Raw genomic sequence first — 21,595 nt, forward strand, 5'->3', positions numbered from 1 at the left:
AAGCAACTTAATGAGATCCTGTCTCAAAATAAAAATAAATACATAAAAAGGACTGAGGATATACCCCAGTGGTAAATTGCCCCATGATTCAATTCCCAGTCTAAAAATTAAAAAACAAAACAAACAAAACACCTCACCAGAATGAATAATGGAAAGGAAAAAAAAAAAATTTCTGAGGCAACTGGACAAAAATGGAAGAGAGAAAAGTAAAGGATTAGAAATAAATTTCTTGCCTCTGTAGAGTTAACTGTGTAGTCAGTAGTCAAGAGAGGAGGAAAATGAGAACAATATTGTGCATTTTCCTGATTTTCCTGAAAGACAAGAAATGTATTGATAGCTAAAAGACTTAACATCCTCTGCTTTCATAGATGGTGCTGTTTCCAAAACAACCAGGGTATTTATCTCTCACAAGACGCTGACCTCTCCTCTTTCAAAAGTATGCCTTCTAGACTGGGTATGTAGCTCAATGGTAGAGCACTCACCTAACGCATACAAGGCCCTGAGTTCAGTCCCCAGTACTACCAAAGAAAAGAACAAAAGACAAAGCAAAGAAAAAAAAAAGGAAGAAGTATGCTTTCTAGACTTTTAGGGGGAGAACATGTAAACCAGTTATCTATAATTAATGAGGTAATCACAGAATGTATGTGATTCACTGTGATATTTCTGTACATGCCTATATTGTGCATTGATCGATGCATCACATCTGTCCATTCTTCTTCTACCCTGCCCCTGTCCAACCTCTTTTCCCACACCTAAATGATCCCTCTTCTTTCATGTTATTTATTTTTGTAGAGTTTCCACATATGAGAGAAAATGTACTTGTCCTTCTGTGTCTGTCTTAATTTTCTCAACATGATATTCTGTAGTTTCATCCATTTTTCTGCAAATGTGAGGATTTCATTCTTCTTTATGACTATTACTACTTTGTGTGTGTGTGTGTATACACACACACACACACACATATTTTCTTTACCATTTAACTGTTGACAGGCAATTTTTATATATTGTTTTTCATGATAACAAGTCTCTGATTTATGTGATCATCAACTAATTGACTCATTGTTTTGCCTTTTTCATAGGTATAAGTTTACAGTTACGCTCAGCCCAGTCACGCTGTACTCTTCTAGAGAAGCAACTAGAATATACAAAGAGAATGGTTCTCAATGTAGAACGAGAAAAGAATATGATCTTAGAACAACAGGTGAGCATGTTTTCCAAAAAGACGCTGTGAGAAATGACTGAAGAAAATTTAACATAGGAAAATTGTCATAACATTAGGTAAAATAGGATATTGTTATGATTTGGATATGGAATATCCCCTAAAAAAAAAAAGCACAAGTATTGAAGGCTTTGTTCCCCAACATAGAAATGTTCAGAAAATGGGACTTTGGGAAGTGATTGGATCATGAGGGCTCTGGCTTCAGTGGATTAATCCAGTGATAGCTGAATGAACTACTGGGAGGCAGTGGAAGCTGTAGGAGTTGGAATCTAGTTGAAGAGAATGAGTCCTTGGGGCTTTGCCCTTGGGGACTATATCTTGTCCTTGGACCCTTCCTTCATCTTTTTTCTTCATAGCTACCACGAACTGAGCAGCTTTCTTCTGCCACACCTTTCTGCCATGATGTTCTGTCTTACCTCTGGCCCAAAGCAATGAGCCAGCCAACTGTGGACTGAAAGTGTGAAACACACTAAATTTTTCCTCCTTTAATTTGTTTATGTCAGGTATTCTGGTCACAGTGATGAAGAGCTGGCTAACACAGATATAAAGCTACATTTAGGAGATTTCCACCTGCAGTAATGATAGATAGATTGGGTCATTTGAACCAACCTTTTTGCAAAGAAAAACTGGATAGAATATTTTTAAATATGTTTTAGTGTTGATGAACCTTTATTTTATTCATTTATTTATATGTGGTGCTGAGAATTGAACCTAGTGCCTCACACATGTGAGGCAAGCCCTCTAACACTGAGCCACAACCCCAGCCCCTGGATAGAATATTTTTAAAAAGAGGGCTGGGGTTGTGGCTCAGTGGTATAGTGATTGCCTAGCATGTGTGAGGCACTGGGTTCGATTCTCAGCACCATATACAAACAAATAAGTGAATAAAGGTCCATCAATAACTAATACAAATTTAAAAAAGAAAAAGCTATAGTAACAAAAACGGCATGGTATTGGCACCAAAACAGATATAGACCAATGGTACAGAATAGAAGATACAGAGACAAATCCACATAAATGCAATCATCTCATACTAGATAAAGGTGCCAAAAACATACATTGGAGAAAAGATAGCCTTTCAACAAATGGTGCTAGGAGAACTGGAAATCCGTATGCAGCAAAATGAATGAAACCCCGATCCCTCACCAAGCACAAAACTCAATTCAAAGTGAATCAAGATTTACAAATTAGACCAGAGACCCTGCACCTAATAGAGGAAAAAGTAGGCCCAAATCTTCATTGTGTTGGATTAGGCCCCTACAAGACTCTTAAAGCATAAGAAATAAAATCAAGAACTAATAAATGGGATGGACTCGAACAAAAAAGATTCTTCTCAGCAATGGAAGAGAGAATTAATAAAACGAAAGTAGAAATCATCCAGATGAATGAAGAGACAAAATGATAGTAAATTCAGAAAGCAGAGTGAGAAGGTCTAACTTACGTGTAATTGGAGTTTCAGAAGGAAAGTGGGGCAGACACAATATTTGAAGAGATAATGGCTAAGAATTTTCTAAAAAAAAATCCCACCAATGATTCAAGAAGCTGTATAAAATCAAAGCAAAATGAATCTAAATAAAGCTTTACTCAGAAATCTCATAATAAGGTAAATAATAAAAACAAGTCTTCAGAGTAGCCAGAAAAGATAATTACAAAGGAATGATCATTAAAGCAATAGCTAACTTTTCAACTATATTGAATCCAAAAGAAAGTGGACTGATAAACTGAAGGTATTAAAAGAAAATAAATATTGATCTAGAATTTTATGCCTGGTGCAAATATCTTTGAGAAATAAAGGTTTAAAAAAAGACATTTTAAGACTAAGAAAGCCTGGCAGGGTGTAGTGGCATACACCTGTAATCTCAGACACACAGGAAACTGAAGCAAGAGGATCATAAGTTCGAGGCCAGACTCAGCAACTTAGTGAAACCCTGTTTCAAAAAATAAAAGGGGGGGGGGTGCTGTGGTTGTGGCTCAGTGGTAGAGCGCTCGCCTCGCACGTGGGAGATCCTGGGTTTGATCCTCAGCACCACATACAAAAATAAATAAGTGAAATAAAGGTGTTGTGTCCAATTACAACTAAAAAAAAAAAAGAAAAAATTAAAAATAAATAAATAAAAAGGGCTGGGCATGGTGACGCATGCCTGTAATCCCAGCAGTTTGGGAGGCAGAGGCAGGTGGATCGAGAGGTCAAAGCCAGCCTCAGCAAAAGCAAGGCTTTAAGCAATTCAGTGAGACCCTGTCTCTAAATAAAACACAAAATAGGGCTGGGGATGTGGTTCAGTGGTCGAGTGCCCCCTGAATTCAATCCCCAGTACCCCAAAAATAAATAGACAGGACTAGAGAAGTACCTCAGTGGTCGAGCGCCCCTAGATTCAATCCCTAGTATCCCTCAAACCCCCCACAAACACAGAATTAACAGTCGGAGATAATTTGTTGCTGGTAGATCTGCTCTGAAGGAAACAATAAAGGATGTATTCAGACAGGAAATCTTTCTTCTACAGAAGATCAGAGATACAGGAAGGAATGAAGAGCAAAATGATGGTAAATATATGGATAAATCTAAATGAATATTATGTAAAACAACAGCTTTATGTAGTTTGAATATAAAGAGGATTAAAATTCATCAGAATGATAGCTTATAAATTAAAAAGGAGTAAATATAGTTTACAGAATTCTAACATTTTTGCGTTGTCTTTGAAAAGAGTAAAAGTACCAATACTGAATTTTTTTAAATACCTTTATTTTATTTATTTAATTTTATGTGGTGCTGAGGATCAAACCCAGTGCCTCATACTTGTGAGGCAAGCACTCTGCCACTGAGCCACAATCCCAGCCCCCAATACTGGATTTTGAAAGGTCAAATATATAATAGGTTTTGAAGAAACTTAAAAGAGTAACTCTAGAATTTATACAGAAAAACAAAGGCCCAAGAACAGCCAAAACAGCCAAACTATTCTGAAGGCGAAAAAGGTGAAGGTCTTGCTCTATTAGACACTGAAACAAGGTATTGTGCTATCAAAATTATGATAACAAGATAACATAATATTTATATGGCTGAACATCTAAAAACAATGGAATGGACTGTTAGCAGAAATTCAATATATAATTGCAGACCATTGGGGAAATAATAGTTCAATAAGTGATCTAGAAAAACTGAAATTGGATCCCTATTTCACACCATACATAAAATCAATTCCAGAAGGATTAAAGACTTAAAAGGAAAAATTTTGAAAATTTAGATGACCTCTTTGGAGAGGAACTTTTTTAAAAAGACCCCCTCCTCAGAAGTAACAAACAATACAAAAATGGGCAAGAGTTATGAAGAAGCATTTTACAGGAAAAATGGAATTACATATAGCCTTATATTATTGGAAAACATCATCAATATGATTAATAATCAGGGAAATGCAAATTAAAAGCTCAATAAGATAATACTTCACATCTACCAGATTGGAAAAAAATTTAATTCTGATAATTCTAGACATCAGAATCATTGAACAGAAGAGCAACTACTTTATCTTATGAAAAAAGTTGAGCATGCATTCTCCAACAATCTAGAAATTCTAATGTATATTAGTCAGCTTTGTCACTATAACAAATACCTGAAATAATCCACTTATAAAATAAAAAGGGTTATTTTACTTACAGAGTTTCAGTTCATGCTTTGCTTGGCCTTGTTGCTTTGAATATGTGACTGCACATTCTGGCAAGAGCATGTGGTAGAGCAAAACCATTCACCTTATGGCCAGCATATGAAAGAGAAGAAGAGAAAGGGACTGGGATTCCACTGTCCCCTTCAAATCATGCCCCCCAAAGACCTCCCATAAGCCCACTTCTAAAGTTTCCCTATCTCCCAATAATGCCAAGCTACAGACCAAGACTCTAACACGTGGCCCACTGGGGGCATACTCAAGATCTAAACACAGTATTTTCCTAGGTAAATATTATAATTAATGACTTTTAACAATATTAATGTTTTCTTTAGGTATAATTTACATGGAATAAAATGCACAGATCTGTACACTATATGTAAATGCATAGACCTGTGTAATCCATACCCCTATCAAATACCTAAGAGAATATATCCATTATCCTAGAAATTCTCTCACCTCTCTTCAAAGCTATTTGAAGCTCTCGCTTTAACCCCCAACAAAGCAACTAATATTTGTTCTCCCCCCGCCCCCTAGGGATCAAACCCAGGGCCTTTCTGATGCTAGGCAAGTGCTTTACCACTGAGTTATACTCTCATCCCTTCCTTTTTTCTTCCCCCTGTACTAGGAATTAAACCAGGTGCTTAACCACCAAGCCACATCCCCAGCCCATTTTATACTATTTCAAGACAGAGTCTGGCTAAGTTGCTTAAGGCCTCACTAAGTTGCTGAATCTGGCCCAGAATTTGTGATCCTCCAGCCTCAGCCCCCTGAGCCACTAGGATCACAGGTGTGCACCACTGCGCCCAGCAACACTTTATTTCTTTAACACAGGTTTTGCCAATCATTTTTATTTGTAGAATTGTTATATAAGGTTGCATAGAATAACTTATTCCATTGATACTAATATAGTATCACAACTCTTTCCTTTGCCCATTGTATTTGGTTTTCTTGTTTTTGCTAGTAAGCACCTAAAGTATATACATGCATGTACGTGTTTTATACAGTAAATTTATATTGTATTTGAATTCTCAGAAATCATATTATTCTTGATCCATTGGCATCACTTGCCAAATTCAGCATTGGTTGTTTGGTTTGTTTTGTTTTAATTCTTTCCAGGCCCAGCTTCAAAGGGAAAAAGAACAAGATCAGTTGAAGCTGCATGCAAAACTTGAAAAGCTTGATGTCTTAGAAAAAGAGTGTTTTAGATTGACAACAACTCAGAAAACTGCTGAAGTAAGCTTCTGCTTCTGTCTTTGAAGTGATGATGCCAGGAATAAATCCTGAGTGTTAAGCAAAACTGGCATTGTATATGAATGTACAGTAAATCTTAACATTTTAAAACTTCATTTATAACTTTAAGTAATCCAGACATTAATTCCTGCCTGTAGCAATAAAAGTTAATGTGCTCTGTCACAACTAAATGAGTTTGCATTTTGATGTAAAATTGTAATTTTGACTTTTTCTAAAATGACAGAACATTTTCATTTGTCAGATAATTTACTTAAAGGATACTGAGAAGATTGTCTTTTACCACTTGTGGTCAAGTGAAGCCTATTCTAAATCCTTTCTTATTCCTCCTCCTCCTCCTCCCCTCACTCCTCCTCCTCCTCTTCTCCCCCCCCCCCCAGATCTCTTGTATTTCATGAGATTTTCTCACAGATCTCTTGTATTTCATGGGATTTTCTCAAAGCTTTTCTTCCTCTTTGATGTCTTCCTTGATTTATCCAACACTCAGGAATGTGTTCCCTTGGAAATAGTACTGTCTTCCTATTCTGAACCACATCACAGATAGAATGTGTAATATTTACATGTATATGGTTATATGTTTACATGGTTCATATCAAATAATATCCATTGCTTTGTTATTATATTGTTTCTTGTTTCCCTAACTATAATAGTGCACATACTCTTAAGTAACAAGAACCACACCTTATATTTCTTATATATCTTCCTACCCTTATTCTTCCCCTAACACTGCATTCTTTTCTTATGCAGCATGGTAGACATTTATTGATGTTTTTCTATTTTGAATGAAATATTGAGACCCAAAACTGTTTGACCTTCTAGATCTTTAATACCCTCAGTAGTTTTGTAGTTATGGTCAATGGAAGTTACTAAAGTTTATGTGTGTATACATTCTTTCCTTTCTGTTTATTTTCCTTGTGGTTAATAGCAGATAAGGAAGCATAGGAAGAAAGCACACCCTCCCCTCAAAAAAATCTTACCATCTTTTGCTATTACTTTTTCTCATTTTTTGCTTTAACTTGTCAACTTTTAAAAATCAAGACCCCCTAGTACTCTGGCTAGAAAAGGAACAAAGGGTATTTGGCTTTTGTTTATAAAATAATCCCATTTTTTATTCTTTTGCAGGACAAGATTAAACATCTAGAAGAAAAACTTACAGAAGAAGAGCATCAACGTAAGCTATTTCAAGACAAGGCTTCAGAGGTAAATAACATTATTTAAAGCTATCACAGTAAACAGTATATGTTTTATTATATATTATTTTCATTAACTGAAGCCTATATTCTAGACTCTTAATTTCTGCTTCTTAGGATGTTAGTTTTGTCTTTTTGCTATAAAAATGAAATTTTCAACTGGTATATTCATATGCTTTAATTAATTGCCAAGAGATTTTTTAGTCTTGAAATTCTAACAAATATATAATTCTCAGTTGAAATAACTCCTAGGATAGATTAGTTTCAGTTTTAGATACATATATGTTATAATATAATAATTTAATGTCTGTTATAATTTTTTTTCTTTTTTTTTTAAAGAGAGAGTGAGGGGGGAGAGAGAGAGAGAGAGAGAGAGAGAGAGAGAGAGAGAGAGAATTTTTTTAATATTTATTTTTTAGTTCTCGGCGGACACAACATCTTTGTTGGTATGTGGTGCTGAGGATCGAACCCGGGCCGCACGCATGCCAGGCAAGCGCGCTACTGCTTGAGCCACATCCCCAGCCCGTCTGTTATAATTTATTCTCTTATAAACAGAAAATGATTATAATTACCAGTAGATTTAATGACTTTCTCACACACAAATAGTATCTTGTCTTTTCTTCCTCAAAAAGCATTTTTTTTTTCTTTTGAGATGGGAGTCACAGTATGTTGCCCAACCTGACCCTGAACTCCTTGGCTCAAGCAGTTTTTACCCTTGAGCCTCCTGAGTAGCTGAGACTACAGATGTGTTCTATAGCACCAGTTACCAAAAAAGATTTTTAAAATATTTATAAACCAAGATCTGATCTTTCATTATATTTAAAGAATCTTGTTGCAATCAATTTTATGAATTGTTTCTTTAATATTATAGCTTCAAACTGGACTTGAAATCAGTAAAATTTTAATGTCTTCAGTTTCAAAATCAAAACTCTCAAAGGAAAAAAAGAAATCTTCTAAGGTATGCATATAAAACTTTTCCCCAAACAGCACTTTCTTATTTGCTAATGCTCACTTATTCACCCTTTTAATCTTTATTCCTATCTATTTACGGAAAGAATTTGAAGAGATTTACATTAAAAGACATGCAATAATACCATGAAATGAGTCAAGTGATGGTGGTTTTGAGTGTAAGCAGAGGAAAATTCCACAAAAACTAGGTTAAAGAGAGTAACTAACTGTGCATGGTGGCATACACTTGTATTCCCAGCTACTCGGGAGGTTGAGGCAAGAGGATCACAAGTTTGAGGTCATCCTCATCAACTTAGCAAAACCCTGTCTTAGAAGATAAATTAATAAATAACTGGGGTTGTAGCTTAATGATAGATTGCTTGCCTTATACACAAAAGCCTGAGTTTGGTTCTCAGTCTCTCAAAATAAATAAATAGGTAACATCAGTTGTATACAAAACTCAGTGCAAAAAAGTACATGTAACTGGCAATGTAGGTATCTTTGTGAAATAATAGGAATCAGTCCAGTTTTTCTAGAAAGACATTTTTCTAATTTTGAGCTCTTAGAGAAGTGTATTTTGTAATACTTTTTAAAAAGGGCATTAAACAATGTAATAGATGATGACAGCACAATAAATCTGAATGCAGTTTTATATGGTACATGCAAAATAAAAAATAAGGATTTTTTTTTACAGACTTAATTTATAGGTGTTTGTTAAGTTAATTATATAGGGAATTTATCATTATTTATTCTCTTTTTTCTTTGAATTTGCCTAAAAATAAGAATTGGGAAGTTAGTACTTTATAGATGGACCAATATTTTGTTTAGATCAATACTACACACACACACACACACGCACACACACACACACACACACACATAAAAATATATATACTTCAAGGGGAGAGCATTTTTTTGCCACTATCAAGAATGAAAATTTTTTTCCCCAGTACACACACAAACACATAAATACACACACACATACACTGCTTTTTTCTTTCCTTCAACATTTGTTGTATGTCTTGTTGAGTTTTTGTTTGTTTTGATTTTTTGGAGGGGGGAAGTGAAGGGAATTTAACACAGGGCCTTTCACGTGCTAGGCAAGTGTTTAACCACTTAGCTACACACCAGCCCTCTGTATGTTGAGATTTGATAATGCAGACCAAATAAATGCTATAAGTAATTTGCAAATTAAACAAATGTTGGCTTATTCTTATATTTATATCCTATAGCAGCATTTATATGATAAATTAGCGGATTGGAATATATTTTAAAATTTACCTATTTACTGTGAAAGGTACAGGGAGAAGGTAAAAAAAAAAAAAAAAAATAGAGAAAGATGGGCTCCTGAAAGAGAAGAGAGTAATTAAGAGCAAAATCACTTTATAAAAGTACTTAGTTCAAATCCTAGGTTCACTGAATCTGCAAATAATCATGTCTCCCTTTAATAATGGAAGGAGCACTAATGTTGCTGATCAGGTTTTAAGAGGCCTTCTAGGAAAGACCTGCTTGTCTCTGACACTGTTTCTCCATATCCTGAATTTGATATTCAACTCACACTTGTTTGATTTTTAAATTTTGTTTATTTATTTATTTGTACATTATAATTGTACATAACAGTGGGGTATTATTGTTGTTGCATGTTCATACATGCAGATAATATAATTTGGTCAATTTTATTCCCCAGTACCTCTTTTTCCCCCTCTCCTCCATCCTTTGCATGGCCTCCTCTCTAGTGGTCTCCCTTCTATCACAACTTATACATTTTGATATATATATATATATAGATTGGTCTCTGTGTGATAAAGGGAAGAATTTATGAGAAACAGGTAAATATACAAATATAAAAGGGTGAGATAAAAAGCTAATGGAGGCATAAACAGTCTTGTGGTGCTGTGTTGACAAAGCACTATGTGAAGGGTGAAATGAGAATCAGCATTTAAGGCAGCATTGGAGAATTATAAATATTAAAGTATAATGAGATGAAGAGAAATGTATTATAGTCTGAGGAAATTGTTGTTGCTTTTTCCAGGGACCCATAGTTCTATAGTAGTGTGAAACGGGGTCATATATAATAAAATTAAAGTTGAAATTATAGCTTGGGGAGAGATTATGGCTGTACCTTTGGGTTCTGTGTTAAGAACTTGTACTTTTATGCTATTAACAGGAACTATTGAAGGTTCCTAAGAAAAATAGGGACATAATTAGAGATATAAATCTAATGGTAACTAATCTAATTGTATAAGAGTTTTTGTAGTTTTAACAAATATGTAGATTCATGTTACCATCATAACAATCAAGATGCAGAAATATCCCACCACTATATGGCTACTGTGTACCGTTGGAGAAGTTATGTTACCACTCAGTCTTTAATAACTTTTTCTAGTGTGTAAATGGAAATAATTGTGAGGATAAAATTACTTACATGCATGACTTAATAATGTTATATTGTTCCTTTATACCTACACATCCCCTTCCCTGACCCCTGACAATCTCTAATTTGTTCTTCATCTTTGGATTTGTTATTTTAAAAATATTACATAAATAGAATCATTATAATATTTAACCTTTGGGGATTGGCTTTTTATCCTTGAGATCCATCCAAAATGTTGCATAATTTATCAAGACATAGTTTTATTTCTGCATAGTATTCTATGTTATGAATTTCCAGTTTAACCATTCACGTGTTTAAGAATATTTGGATTGTTTCTAGTTTGAGGCTATTTTAGATAAATCTGCTGTGAACACTTATGTACAGGTAGTTTTTTGAGTAAAATATAAATTTTTATTTCACTGCCATAATATCCAAGAGTGCAGTGAATGGTTGGGTCACATGATAAGTACATGATTCACTTCATAAGAATCTGCCAAACTGTCTTCTAAAGTGGCTGTTCCATTTTGTATTCCTACCAACAATATGTTAGTAATCCAATTTCCCTGTGTCCTTGTCAACACTTGGTGTCATTACTATTTTTTATTTTGGTCATTTAATATTTCATTGTAATTTTAATTTACATTTCCCTAATGGTTAATGATGTTGATTATCTACTCATATGTTCAATTGCTATCTGTCTGCTCCAGTGAAATGTCTATTATGTCTTCTATTTTTAAATTATGTTTTTTACTTACTATTGAGTTCTGAGTTCTTCATATCATAAATGTATTTTATAATAATATTTTTTGCTCACTTTTTTCTTGTCAATCTTTAGAAAACTAAAAGTTTAAAAAGAGGACCAACTCAGCAAATTTATTCAAAGCTTAAAGAACTGCCTTTTGAGGCTGAAAAGGTAAGAGGATAAAAATTAAGATGATTTAAAAAAAATTTTACCTTATTTGTGAGTGCTATTAAATAACATCAGTCATTTAAAATTGTTCTCTGCTATTTCTTTTCCCCTTAAGTCTGCAGCCAGTTCTGCGAATGGGAGCATGTACAGCCTTTTAAAGATGATGCATCATTGTAGCCAGTGTAGCCTTCAGAAACCTGAGGTGACTGAGCCTAGATGTCTTTACAGACCTACCAGAAAAACCTCAGGGTACAAAGCTGTACCTCAGGACTCGGAAAAGTCCATTTCCATTTGTGACAATTTGTCTGAACTTTTGATGGCAATGCAAGATGAGCTGGACCAAATGAGTATGTAAGTATTTTTATTGTTTTTGTTTTGGTACCAGGGATAGAACCCAGTGTGCTCAACCACTGAGCCTCATCTCCAGCCCTTTTTGTATTTTATTTAGAGGATCTCATTGAATTGCTTAGGGCTTCGCCAAGTTGCTGAGGCTGGCTTTGAACTCAAGATCCTCCTGCCTCAGCCTCCCAAGCCACTGGGATTATAAGCATGTACTACCATGCCTTTGAAGTATTTTTATTGCTTATCAGGAGAAGTAGTAAGATTTGTTTATTTTAATTAGCTAGGAATACTGGGGATTGATCCAAGGGCCTCACACATGCTTGACAAGCACTCTACCACTGAAATACATACCCTTTAAAAATTCTTTCAAATTTTTTAAGATGGGATTTCACCAAGTTGCTTAGGCTAGCCTTAAATTTTGATCCTCATACCTCAGCCTCCCAAATAACTGGGATTATAGGTATATGCCATCAAGATCTACAACAATATCTACAGCAGCAAGATATTTAGATATCATATTTTTTCTTCTTGCGCCTTCTTTCTTTTTTGGGGGGGCCAAGGATTGAACTCAGGCATGCTTCCCACTGATCACATCCCCAGACCTTTTTTTTATTTTTTATTTTGAGACAAAATCTCAATAAATTGTTTAGGGCCTTGCTAAGTTGCTGAGACTGAACTTGGGATCCTCCTGCCTTAGCCTCCCAAGCTGCCAAGACTCTAGGTATGTGCCATGGCACCTGACTTTTCTTCTTGCGCTTAAGAACAGTGCCATTTAGGAGTTCCTAAAGGCATTTGGACATACTTTTTTATTTGATTTACAGATTTATTGTCACTGGTTTTTTAAATTTTATTTATTATACTATTTATATTTTTAGTTATGTGTAATTACTATTATAATCTAAGGGGTCTCTGTATTCTCAAGACCCATACTTACAGACACATATTACTGTTATCCTGTATCATTCTGACATATAGGTTCTGGTGATGTTAAATTTTAACTCACAAAAGGGTTTTTGGTTGGTTTTGTTTTTGTTTTTGTTTTTGTTTTTGTTTTGAGACAGGGTCTCGCTAAGTTGCTAAACCTGGCTTTGAATCTGCAATCCTCCTGCCTCAGCCTCCCAAGCCACTTGGATTATAGGCATGCACCACCATGCCTGGCCACAAAAGCCTTTTATTTTTGAAAGATTCTCCTTTTGTTTTTTGGAATCTTTTATTTAAATGAATGATTTCATTAGACAAGTAGAAAATAATTCCTTGTTTTAGACTGGCTTGTTTATATTACAAACTTGAAGCATTCTTAGTGAGAGAAAATTGTGTATGGGATATATTATGCCCCATGCTTAAATATGTTCAATAGAAGTTGCAGAATTATGTATTTTGAACTGAGACTTCTATATATAGAAGAACTATATATAGAAGAACAGAACTATACCTAGTTCTGTTGACAATATTTCAAACTCCATAGCTAAAACCGAAGAGAGCTCTTTTAATAACTCTACCCTGGGACATCAGAACGTTATACTACATTTGGCTATGAACATCAAGAATTCAGATTTTTTAATAAGGTTGTTTAGCAACCTAAGTCTAAGATATTTCTGAATGTGTCTGATCTCAAATCACAAGAACCTGATTTTGTTTAACATAGATTTAATTAGACGGTCCTAAAGATAGAGATTATAGTATTTATTGTTGTTGTTTGCAGTACTGCAGATTGAACCCAGTGACACTTTACCACTGTGCTACATCCTTTGCCTTTTTACTTTTTATTTTGGGATAGAATCTTACTAAATTGCTGAGGCTGGCCTTGAACTTGCAATCCTCCTGCCTCAGCTTCCTGAGTAACTGGGAATACAAATAGGATTACAAGTGCCCAGCAGGATAGAGATTGTTTTTGAAGATTAATATTTAACTCTGACTAAAATTTGAGCAAAAAACTAATTGTGGCCAAGACATATACTGTAAATAAACCTCAATGGTGCCTAACATTTGCTTTTCTTTTATAGGGAGCATGAAGAACTACTGAAACAAATGAAAGAAACTGAAAGCCATTCAGTCTGTGATGACATAGAATGTGAACTAGAGCGTTTAGTAAAGAAAATGGAAATTAAAGGAGAACAAATTTCCAAACTGAGGAAGCATCAAGACAATGTAAGAAGACTTTAGTAAACATTTTTGATAAAAATATATCTAGAATCAGTGTTTCATCTCTGTATGATCTTCCAAACTTGATGTCTGTATGTGTGCTTGTGAAAAGACTTGAGTCTTAGTCCTTTTATCATATAGAGCCATCTGCCCTGTTAAAATCACATGGGCCTCCAACATAACTCCCAAAAAATAATTTTAAAAAAGGAGCAAGAAAGTTTAGTTATATGCTTAAGCTTTTGGAAATTTATGGGCTAAGCTGGGCGTGATTATACATACCTGTAATCTTAGGACAGGGGAGGTTGAGCAGGAGGATCGCAAGTTTGATACCAGCTTCGGCAGTTTAGCAAGATCCTGTCTCAAAAAGTAAAAGGGTATGGAGATAAACTGTAACTCAGTGGTATAGCACCTCGAATTCAGTCTCCCAATACCACCAAAAAAAAAAAAAAATTGTGAGCTAGGCTATTGCCTTAGCAGCCTTTCTGTTACCCTTTTAGCATTCTTTTCCCTGGTCTCTCTCTTCTAATTCCTTAATGATGACCCTCTGTCTACAGATCTTTAAGACAGTACCATATGTAAGCCTAGCTCCTCAAGCAGTACCCCAATCCTAAAATCCCAGTTTTCCCTTTCTCTTAACAAGCTGTTCTGTATTCTATTCCCTGAGAACCTGTGCTTAGCTAGCTATAGTTAGAATGGCAAGGGTATTGAGGTTAACTCTGTACTTGTGTGTGAAGTCTTAATAAGAATGGCGTAACTGTTTTAATATCTTAACAGAAGAATTACAGATAAAATGTTTTATCCCAAAACAATGACTCTATGAACTTTTGATACCATTATTCTGCTGGAGCAGAAGGCAGAGGGAAGGGCTGGGGATATAGCTCAGTTGGTAGAGTGCTTGCCTCACATGCACAAGGCCCTTGGTTTGATCCCCAGCAACAACAACAACAACAACACACACATACACACACAGAAGGCAGAGGAAGTCTTTCCAGGAAACTTCATGTTCATCACATAGCTATCTCCTTATAAGTATAATCATTATTCATATAAATTGATGATGTGTTAACCTCACAAATACCCCCCTCACTTTTAGAGGACAGTAATAAAAGATTCAGAATATTATGCTTTTATTCTGCTTATGACCAAGAGAGAAAGAAATGAAACCTTGGAGGTGGATACTTTTATTTTACTGACTTTTTAGGCATATAGTAAATAAAAATGTTTATATGCTTGTTTTGGGATGAAAGGTATATTGCTTGTATACTTTCTTGGAATTGCATAGGAGAAACTTGAAAGGATGAGAATAATAACAACAATTTATTTTTTATTTATTTTATTTATTTTTTAGTTTTTAGGTAGACACAATATCTTTATTTTACATTATGTGGTGCTGAGGATTGCACCCAGCGCTTCATGCATGCTAGGCGAGCACTCTACCACTGAGCCACAATCCCAGCCCCAGAGAATAATAACAATTTAGAACTTAGGCAGTCTATAATTTTTTTTTCCCTAGTGCTGGGGATGAACCCCAGGCCTTGCACTTGCTGGGCAAGCAGTCTGCCACTGAGCTATGTCCCCAGCCTGTACCATATTTATTTTGTGAGTTATATTACATAATAGCTATAGCAGTAAATATTTTCAAGCATATTTATCTTGGTAAATTTAATCTGTAGTAAAAAATACCTTCTTGGCAAGTAGACAACAAGGTATTTGCCAATGCCTGAATTAGCTCTATAGATTATACCTATGCATAAGTGAAATGGCTAAGTAACCGTTTGGATTTGGAAGAAATGTGTTATGGTTGTTTGATAGGTATTGTTTAATTCTGTCTATCCTGGGTTGGTGTTTTTGTGTTTTCTTTGTTTTGTTTTTTTTTTTTTCTATTTTTGTTTTTGTTTTGTGGTACTGGGGATTGAACCCAGGTATGCTCTAACCATGGAGCTACATCCCCAGTCCTTTTCATTTTATTTTTATTTTGAAACAGGGTCTCACTAAGTTACCTAATTTGGTCTCGAATTTACAATCTTCCTGCCTCAGTGTCCTGGGTAACTGGGATTATGTTTGTGTGTGCCACTATGCCTGGCTCTATGTACTCCATTATTAATAGATAGTCATTAAGGGCATAATGTTATTCCCTTGACCTTTTTTCCTCTGGCATATATCAGTATTTTAAATTCAGAAATAAATTGTGTGTGTGTGTGTGTGTGTGTGTGTGTGTATACACTACTCTATAAACTCAGTTTATCGCACCAATTCTTTGCTTTGCTGTTAATTATCACCTGAAAAGTACTTCCCTCTGTACTTTCTGTACTCTGTTCTAGTTTTTGCCAGTTTTACATCTTCCCTACAACCTTTCCCTCAACTGCTGCATCCTACATTTATCTTGTCTTACTTTGACCTTCTCAAATATAGACTTTTTATTTTACTCAAAGTAATCTTGGCTTGAGGTATTCCATGGTTATCATGCATATGTTTTTCTTTCATTCATTATAATATTACACTCCTTGAAAGCAAGGACTGTTTTATTCATTTAGTGTTAGGCATATAATAACTGTTCAAAATATAAAATTTACTGATTTGAATTTTTTAATGTAATCTTTATACCATCAATCCAATCCATCTATTTTGTGATCCATCTTTTGACTAAAAATATATTTAGTCAAATATATTTTTGACTAAAATGCTAGATATTTTTTCTCTCCAGGTTTATAAACTGCAACAAAAAGTTCAAAACTCAAAGATGTTGAGCAACACTTCAGTTATTCAACGAGAAGATAGCAACCTTAAAGGATCAAAGAATATTAAAAATAGCCCCAGAAAATGTTTGAATGAAACTAATCCTTTTCAGAAAAACAACAATTTTCATCCAGTACAAGTTCATAATCTTCAAATGAAATTAAGAAGAGATGATATCATGTGGGAACAGTAACACAGTAGCAAAACTGTCACCTAAAATGAACTTTGTCAGTAAGATCTTGAATTGTCTAAAGTGTTTTTAATTTAAAATAACTGTGAAATTTTGAATTATGTTTCTGGTCTCTATAAAACACAAAGTTGTTGTATACTTTAAAATTAATGCCTAATGACCTAGTAAGAATCCCAAATAATAAATGATTGCCCTTTTCTTTCTTATTTTCCAAAGTCCCTAACCTAATCATGCCTTAAGAATATTGTTCAGTTTGCAGATATCTTTAGCTGAATCTAAAAATGTGTACCAGATATTCAAAACTGAGTTAAATCTGAGATATAAGTATGTTCTACTTCTTCACTTACTGCTCTTATGACCTTATAAACCAATGTTAAATGCAGAGGATTCGGTGAAGGTCTCGTAAGTTCCTTGATGTTGCCTCCCTAAAATGTTTTACAGCTGTAAAATTTTTTTTTTCTTGGAAAGGGAAAAGCTTAATAGTTACAGTTTTGTGAAGAAGACTTTAACCCAAGTTTTATGTGATGATTATAAATAAGAACTCATAGTGTTTTTTCATTTTGTTTTGTTTTTTAAAGAGAGAGAGAGAGAGAGAATTTTTTAATGTTTTTTTATTTTATTTTTTTTAGTTTTCGGCGGACACAACATCTTTGTTTGTATGTGGTGCTGAGGATCGAACCTGGGCCGCACACATGCCAGGCAAGTGTGCTACCACTTGAGTCACATCCCCAGCCCCTCATAGTTTCTTAATTTGTAGAAGATGGAAACTCAGCTAATGCTATTCCTCTTTTTTTACAAATCTGTTTTTTTTTTCAATACCAGTGATCAATTTTGTCTTATTTTTTATAAGTTTTGTTATAATTTTTCTTTTCATTGTATATAATAGTCACCAATGTTAATTAAGAATATGAATTTCTAGAACCCCTGAAAAGTGGTATATTTTTATTAAAAAGAAGAGGAAGTTAGTCATTTAATTACCTCATTCTGAAAAAAAAAAGAAATATGTTTTTATTTTTATATTTTAAAATCAGTGATGTCACAGTAGATTTTCTTGTATATGTGTGCGTTATAATAAACTTACACTTGTTTACCTATCTTTCCAGAAACCTATAGAAACTAGTACAATTCTGAACTCTTGGCTTCTCAACTCTTCTGGGGCAGCTAGAGCACTGGAGTCATCAGCTGTGGTAGAAGTAGACGATAGACAGGAAAGCTGTACTGAAAGACAGAATTATGCTCAGAGCATAGGGTAACCATTTTTAAGAGATATTGATTCCAGAGGGACAGAATTGGAGGAGTATGCTTACCAAATTCCCTGAATTCGCAGCAAAGGTGGGAGACTGTTCAGACTACAAATGTGAAAGAATTTTTAGGTCAGGATCCCAGGGAGATAAGAAAAGCAATGTTTAAAAGACAATCTTTCTCTTTTCCTAGGAAATCCCAAAAAAGTCTGTGTAGGGAAAGTGTGTAACTGTGAACCTTCCAAGGAAGAGAACCAATATTCCTTGTAATCATGAGGAAAAAAATGCCATATTAGAAAGACTTTTTCATACCTAGAAGTGGGGAGGTATCTGAAAATAGGTAGGTTGATAACTTGAAATTATACTTGAAAGTAATTAATGGCAGAGATGAAGGTTTCTCTCCCTTTGGTTTAAATAGTGTATGTGCCCCTGACTTGCTTTACTCCACCTCCCCCGGCAGCTTCTCAGCCCTGGAGATGTTTCACAGGGTGTCCAACTAAACTTCTAAACTCCGTTTTATCACCTCATTCTTTTTTCTGCCTTACCTTTCCTCCTCCAGGATGTGAGTTCTTTAATTTAAACTTTCAGGAAGTAGAAATCCACACCGTCATACTATGGCCCTTTATTTCTGTGCCTTTGTTTCCTCTGAAATATAGTTTATCAGTAAAGCCATTCCTTATGAAAATGTATTGCTAAAACATTACCATAAAAATTTTAAAGTCATTTTATAAAGAACTTGAATATTTCAACTAAAAATTGAAAATTTTCTCATAAAATTAATATAGTAGAAAAAAATGACTTCAGAGTTAAGAGACAGGTTCAGATTATGACTGCACTGTTTTAGTTATTTGCAGAGGTCAAATAACTTCCTAGAACTTCAGGTTTTCATCTATAAAGTAGGAGTTAAACTAATTCTACTTCACAGGGTTGTTGTGAGGAGTAAACAAAATAACTCATAAAAGCACCAGCAGAAGAGTTGGCCTTTAGTAAAACTTATCAATGAGTGTTTTTTGAATCTGGTAAAAAGAAAAAAGAAAAGAAGAAGTTGTAGAGCACAAGTTTGTATGGGTTAAAGTCTGAAAGCAAAAGTGGGAATGTTCCAGTTCATTTATTTATTTTCTTTGTTTCTGTATGCCTAGAGGGAAATCAGTTTGGCTTGTTTCCTGTGCCAGATTTCTAAAGGGAGGAGTAAAGAATCCAGTCCTACCATGGTGCAGCAGTACATAATCACACATAGTAACTTGGTGTGGAGTTTGTTTTGGTTATTGAAATGACGATTATTCCTAGGAAACAGGAAAGAATGGTTTCTTATTGCTCCACAGCCACTAAACTAAAAGCCTATCTTTGCTCACAGACCCTCTGCTTGCAGGGTGGCTGACTTTTTAGAGGGTGGAGCAAAAGATTTTTTTTTTCCTGCTTGGGGCATTCTATGGTCAGTGTACAAGGGTTGCTGTAGCAACCCCACAGCTGTGCTCTACTTAGCAGAACCGTGGTATGTTTTCATTGATTTTGTTCACTTAAGTGAAAAACAGAGTTGTTTGTTTTCTGTTTAATTAGAAATTGAAAAAAATGGAATTTGAACTTTCTAGCCAAGGCAGGTCTCAACTTTGATAAAACTGTGACACCAGACGTTCCACTGTTTGAAGCATCAGGTATTGTGAATATTCTGATACTGGAAATGGGAATTAAAATCTGGAATTAACTGTACACAGGTGGGTCATTGGCAACCCAGCTATTTTTATCAGATTGCAACTAGAAAAAGGAGTGTTGAAGGAAGTGCTCAGTTTTCAACAATGTAAGATCAAAATAAGTATATGGGCTATACTTGAAAATTAATTTTGCAATGTTGTGGTAATTTTCTTACTTTAAATGTATAATTTCAACTATAAATAGTATTCTTAATCCATGATAAAATATCAACAAATTGCTTGGTGCAGTGGTGCACGCCTATAATCCCAGCAGTTTGGGAGGCTGAAGCAAGAGATTCACAAGTTCAAAGCCAGCCTCGGCAACTTAGTGAGACTCTATCTCAAAATAATAAAAAAGGTAGGGGATGTAGCTCAGTGGCTAAGCACTCTTGAGTTTAAAAAAAATCAACAAAAAATTGATTTGTAAGTGTTATAAAAAATCAATCTAAGGAGGAAAAGGCTGACTGGTCACACAAAATGGTAGGAGTGTGTATCATGACCAGAAATGTACCAGCTGCCATTACTTGTGTAGTAGTGGAACTACTGATGGGGCTTCCTGGGACTCTAATCAGCTATCACTAAAGCTGAGCTACTGAAAGCATTTCATTGTATGTGAAGTTTAGATAAGTACAAGCTAACTTCCAAACATACACAAGATAAACCTCTCTAAGACATGATGCATTTGCACCCTTGCATTAAAGTGAGGTAAGGATACATAAGAATAATATTGACTTGTTCATCTGAAAACAGATTTCCTTCTTGGTAATTAAAGAGAACTCATCATTATCTCAGCCTTTTTCTTCATATCTACTTATTTCAGTGAAACTTTCCTCTTTTCAGTTCTCTTTTTGTATTTTATCATGTAAAGAGAATTAGACAGAAAAATTATAATGTTAAAGCTTTAAAATAACATCTGTGCCAGAGATTTTTTGTTTACAATATTGGGGATTGAACTCGGGACCTTGTGTGTGCTAGGCAAGCACTTTTATGAGTGAGCTACACCCCCAGCTCTTTTTGTTTCTTGTTTTGATACAGGGTCTAAGGTTGTTAGGCTGACCTTGAACTTGCAATTCTTTTGCTTCAGCCTTCCAAGTAGTTGGGGTTATAGGCATGCACTACCGTGCTCAGCCAGTTTGTTTGTTTTTATAGCTGTAGCTTAATTTGTTTCCTTAAAGATTTGGTGGGATTTTTTTCCCCCGATAGGTTGGAAGTATTTTCCTTATTGAGATAGACTCATCAAATTCCCATTTGGCACAGAATCCTACTAAATGTCATAGTCAGTCAGAATTATAAGAAAGCACCCTGCCTCTAAAGAAATTTATTTTTTATTATATGTACATAGTCCAGTGTGTAATATGTTGAACAATTTTTGCACAAAATAGTAGTTGCACTGAGGCAACTGACAGTATAAAACTTATTAATGACCAGTTAAAACCGTCTGATTACAGATTGGGTCCAGGGGTTGGGGGTCAAGGATAACATTATGAATTATCTGTCAAAGGATAGATAAAAAGTTCTATGAATGATAAAATGCGCTTTCTATAAAAATCTTTTAAATAATGATAGAGTCCTTAACCATACTTTGCCTAGATTTTTCCTCTTTTGACTTTGTTTGTATTGGTTTTTCCTCGTTCTTTAGGTCTTAGTTCACCTCTAAGAAGCCCTCGTTAGCCTCCCCTTCCTCCTACCTCTGAGTTGGCTATGTCTTCCAGAT

General features: G+C 34.8%; 1 protein-coding gene across 24 annotated transcripts in view; it reads left to right on the forward strand.

Annotated features, from left to right (window-relative positions):
- Positions 1-21,595, forward strand: part of CEP57L1 (centrosomal protein 57 like 1) — a 237,698-nt gene that overhangs the window by 49,891 nt on the left and 166,212 nt on the right. For 21 of the 24 annotated variants that reach the window (XM_081294831.1, XM_081294818.1, XM_081294816.1 and 18 more), the window contains 8 exons: positions 1,080-1,201; positions 5,989-6,105; positions 7,243-7,320; positions 8,182-8,268; positions 11,468-11,545; positions 11,658-11,893; positions 13,888-14,032; positions 16,731-18,960. In XM_081294831.1, the coding sequence (XP_081150957.1) occupies positions 1,080-1,201; positions 5,989-6,105; positions 7,243-7,320; positions 8,182-8,268; positions 11,468-11,545; positions 11,658-11,893; positions 13,888-14,032; positions 16,731-16,955 (1,088 nt within the window). In that variant the 3' untranslated portion in view covers positions 16,956-18,960. Of the gene's footprint in view, positions 1-368; positions 455-1,077; positions 1,202-5,988; positions 6,106-7,242; positions 7,321-8,181; positions 8,269-11,467; positions 11,546-11,657; positions 11,894-13,887; positions 14,033-16,730; positions 18,961-21,595 lie in introns of those variants that run through there. The other 3 variants (XM_081294823.1, XM_081294824.1, XM_081294808.1) reach the window with 3 other exon arrangements.

Source organism: Spermophilus citellus, assembly GCF_964194105.1.
Source record: "Spermophilus citellus genome assembly, chromosome: 5".
NCBI classification, from domain to species: domain Eukaryota; kingdom Metazoa; phylum Chordata; class Mammalia; order Rodentia; family Sciuridae; genus Spermophilus; species Spermophilus citellus.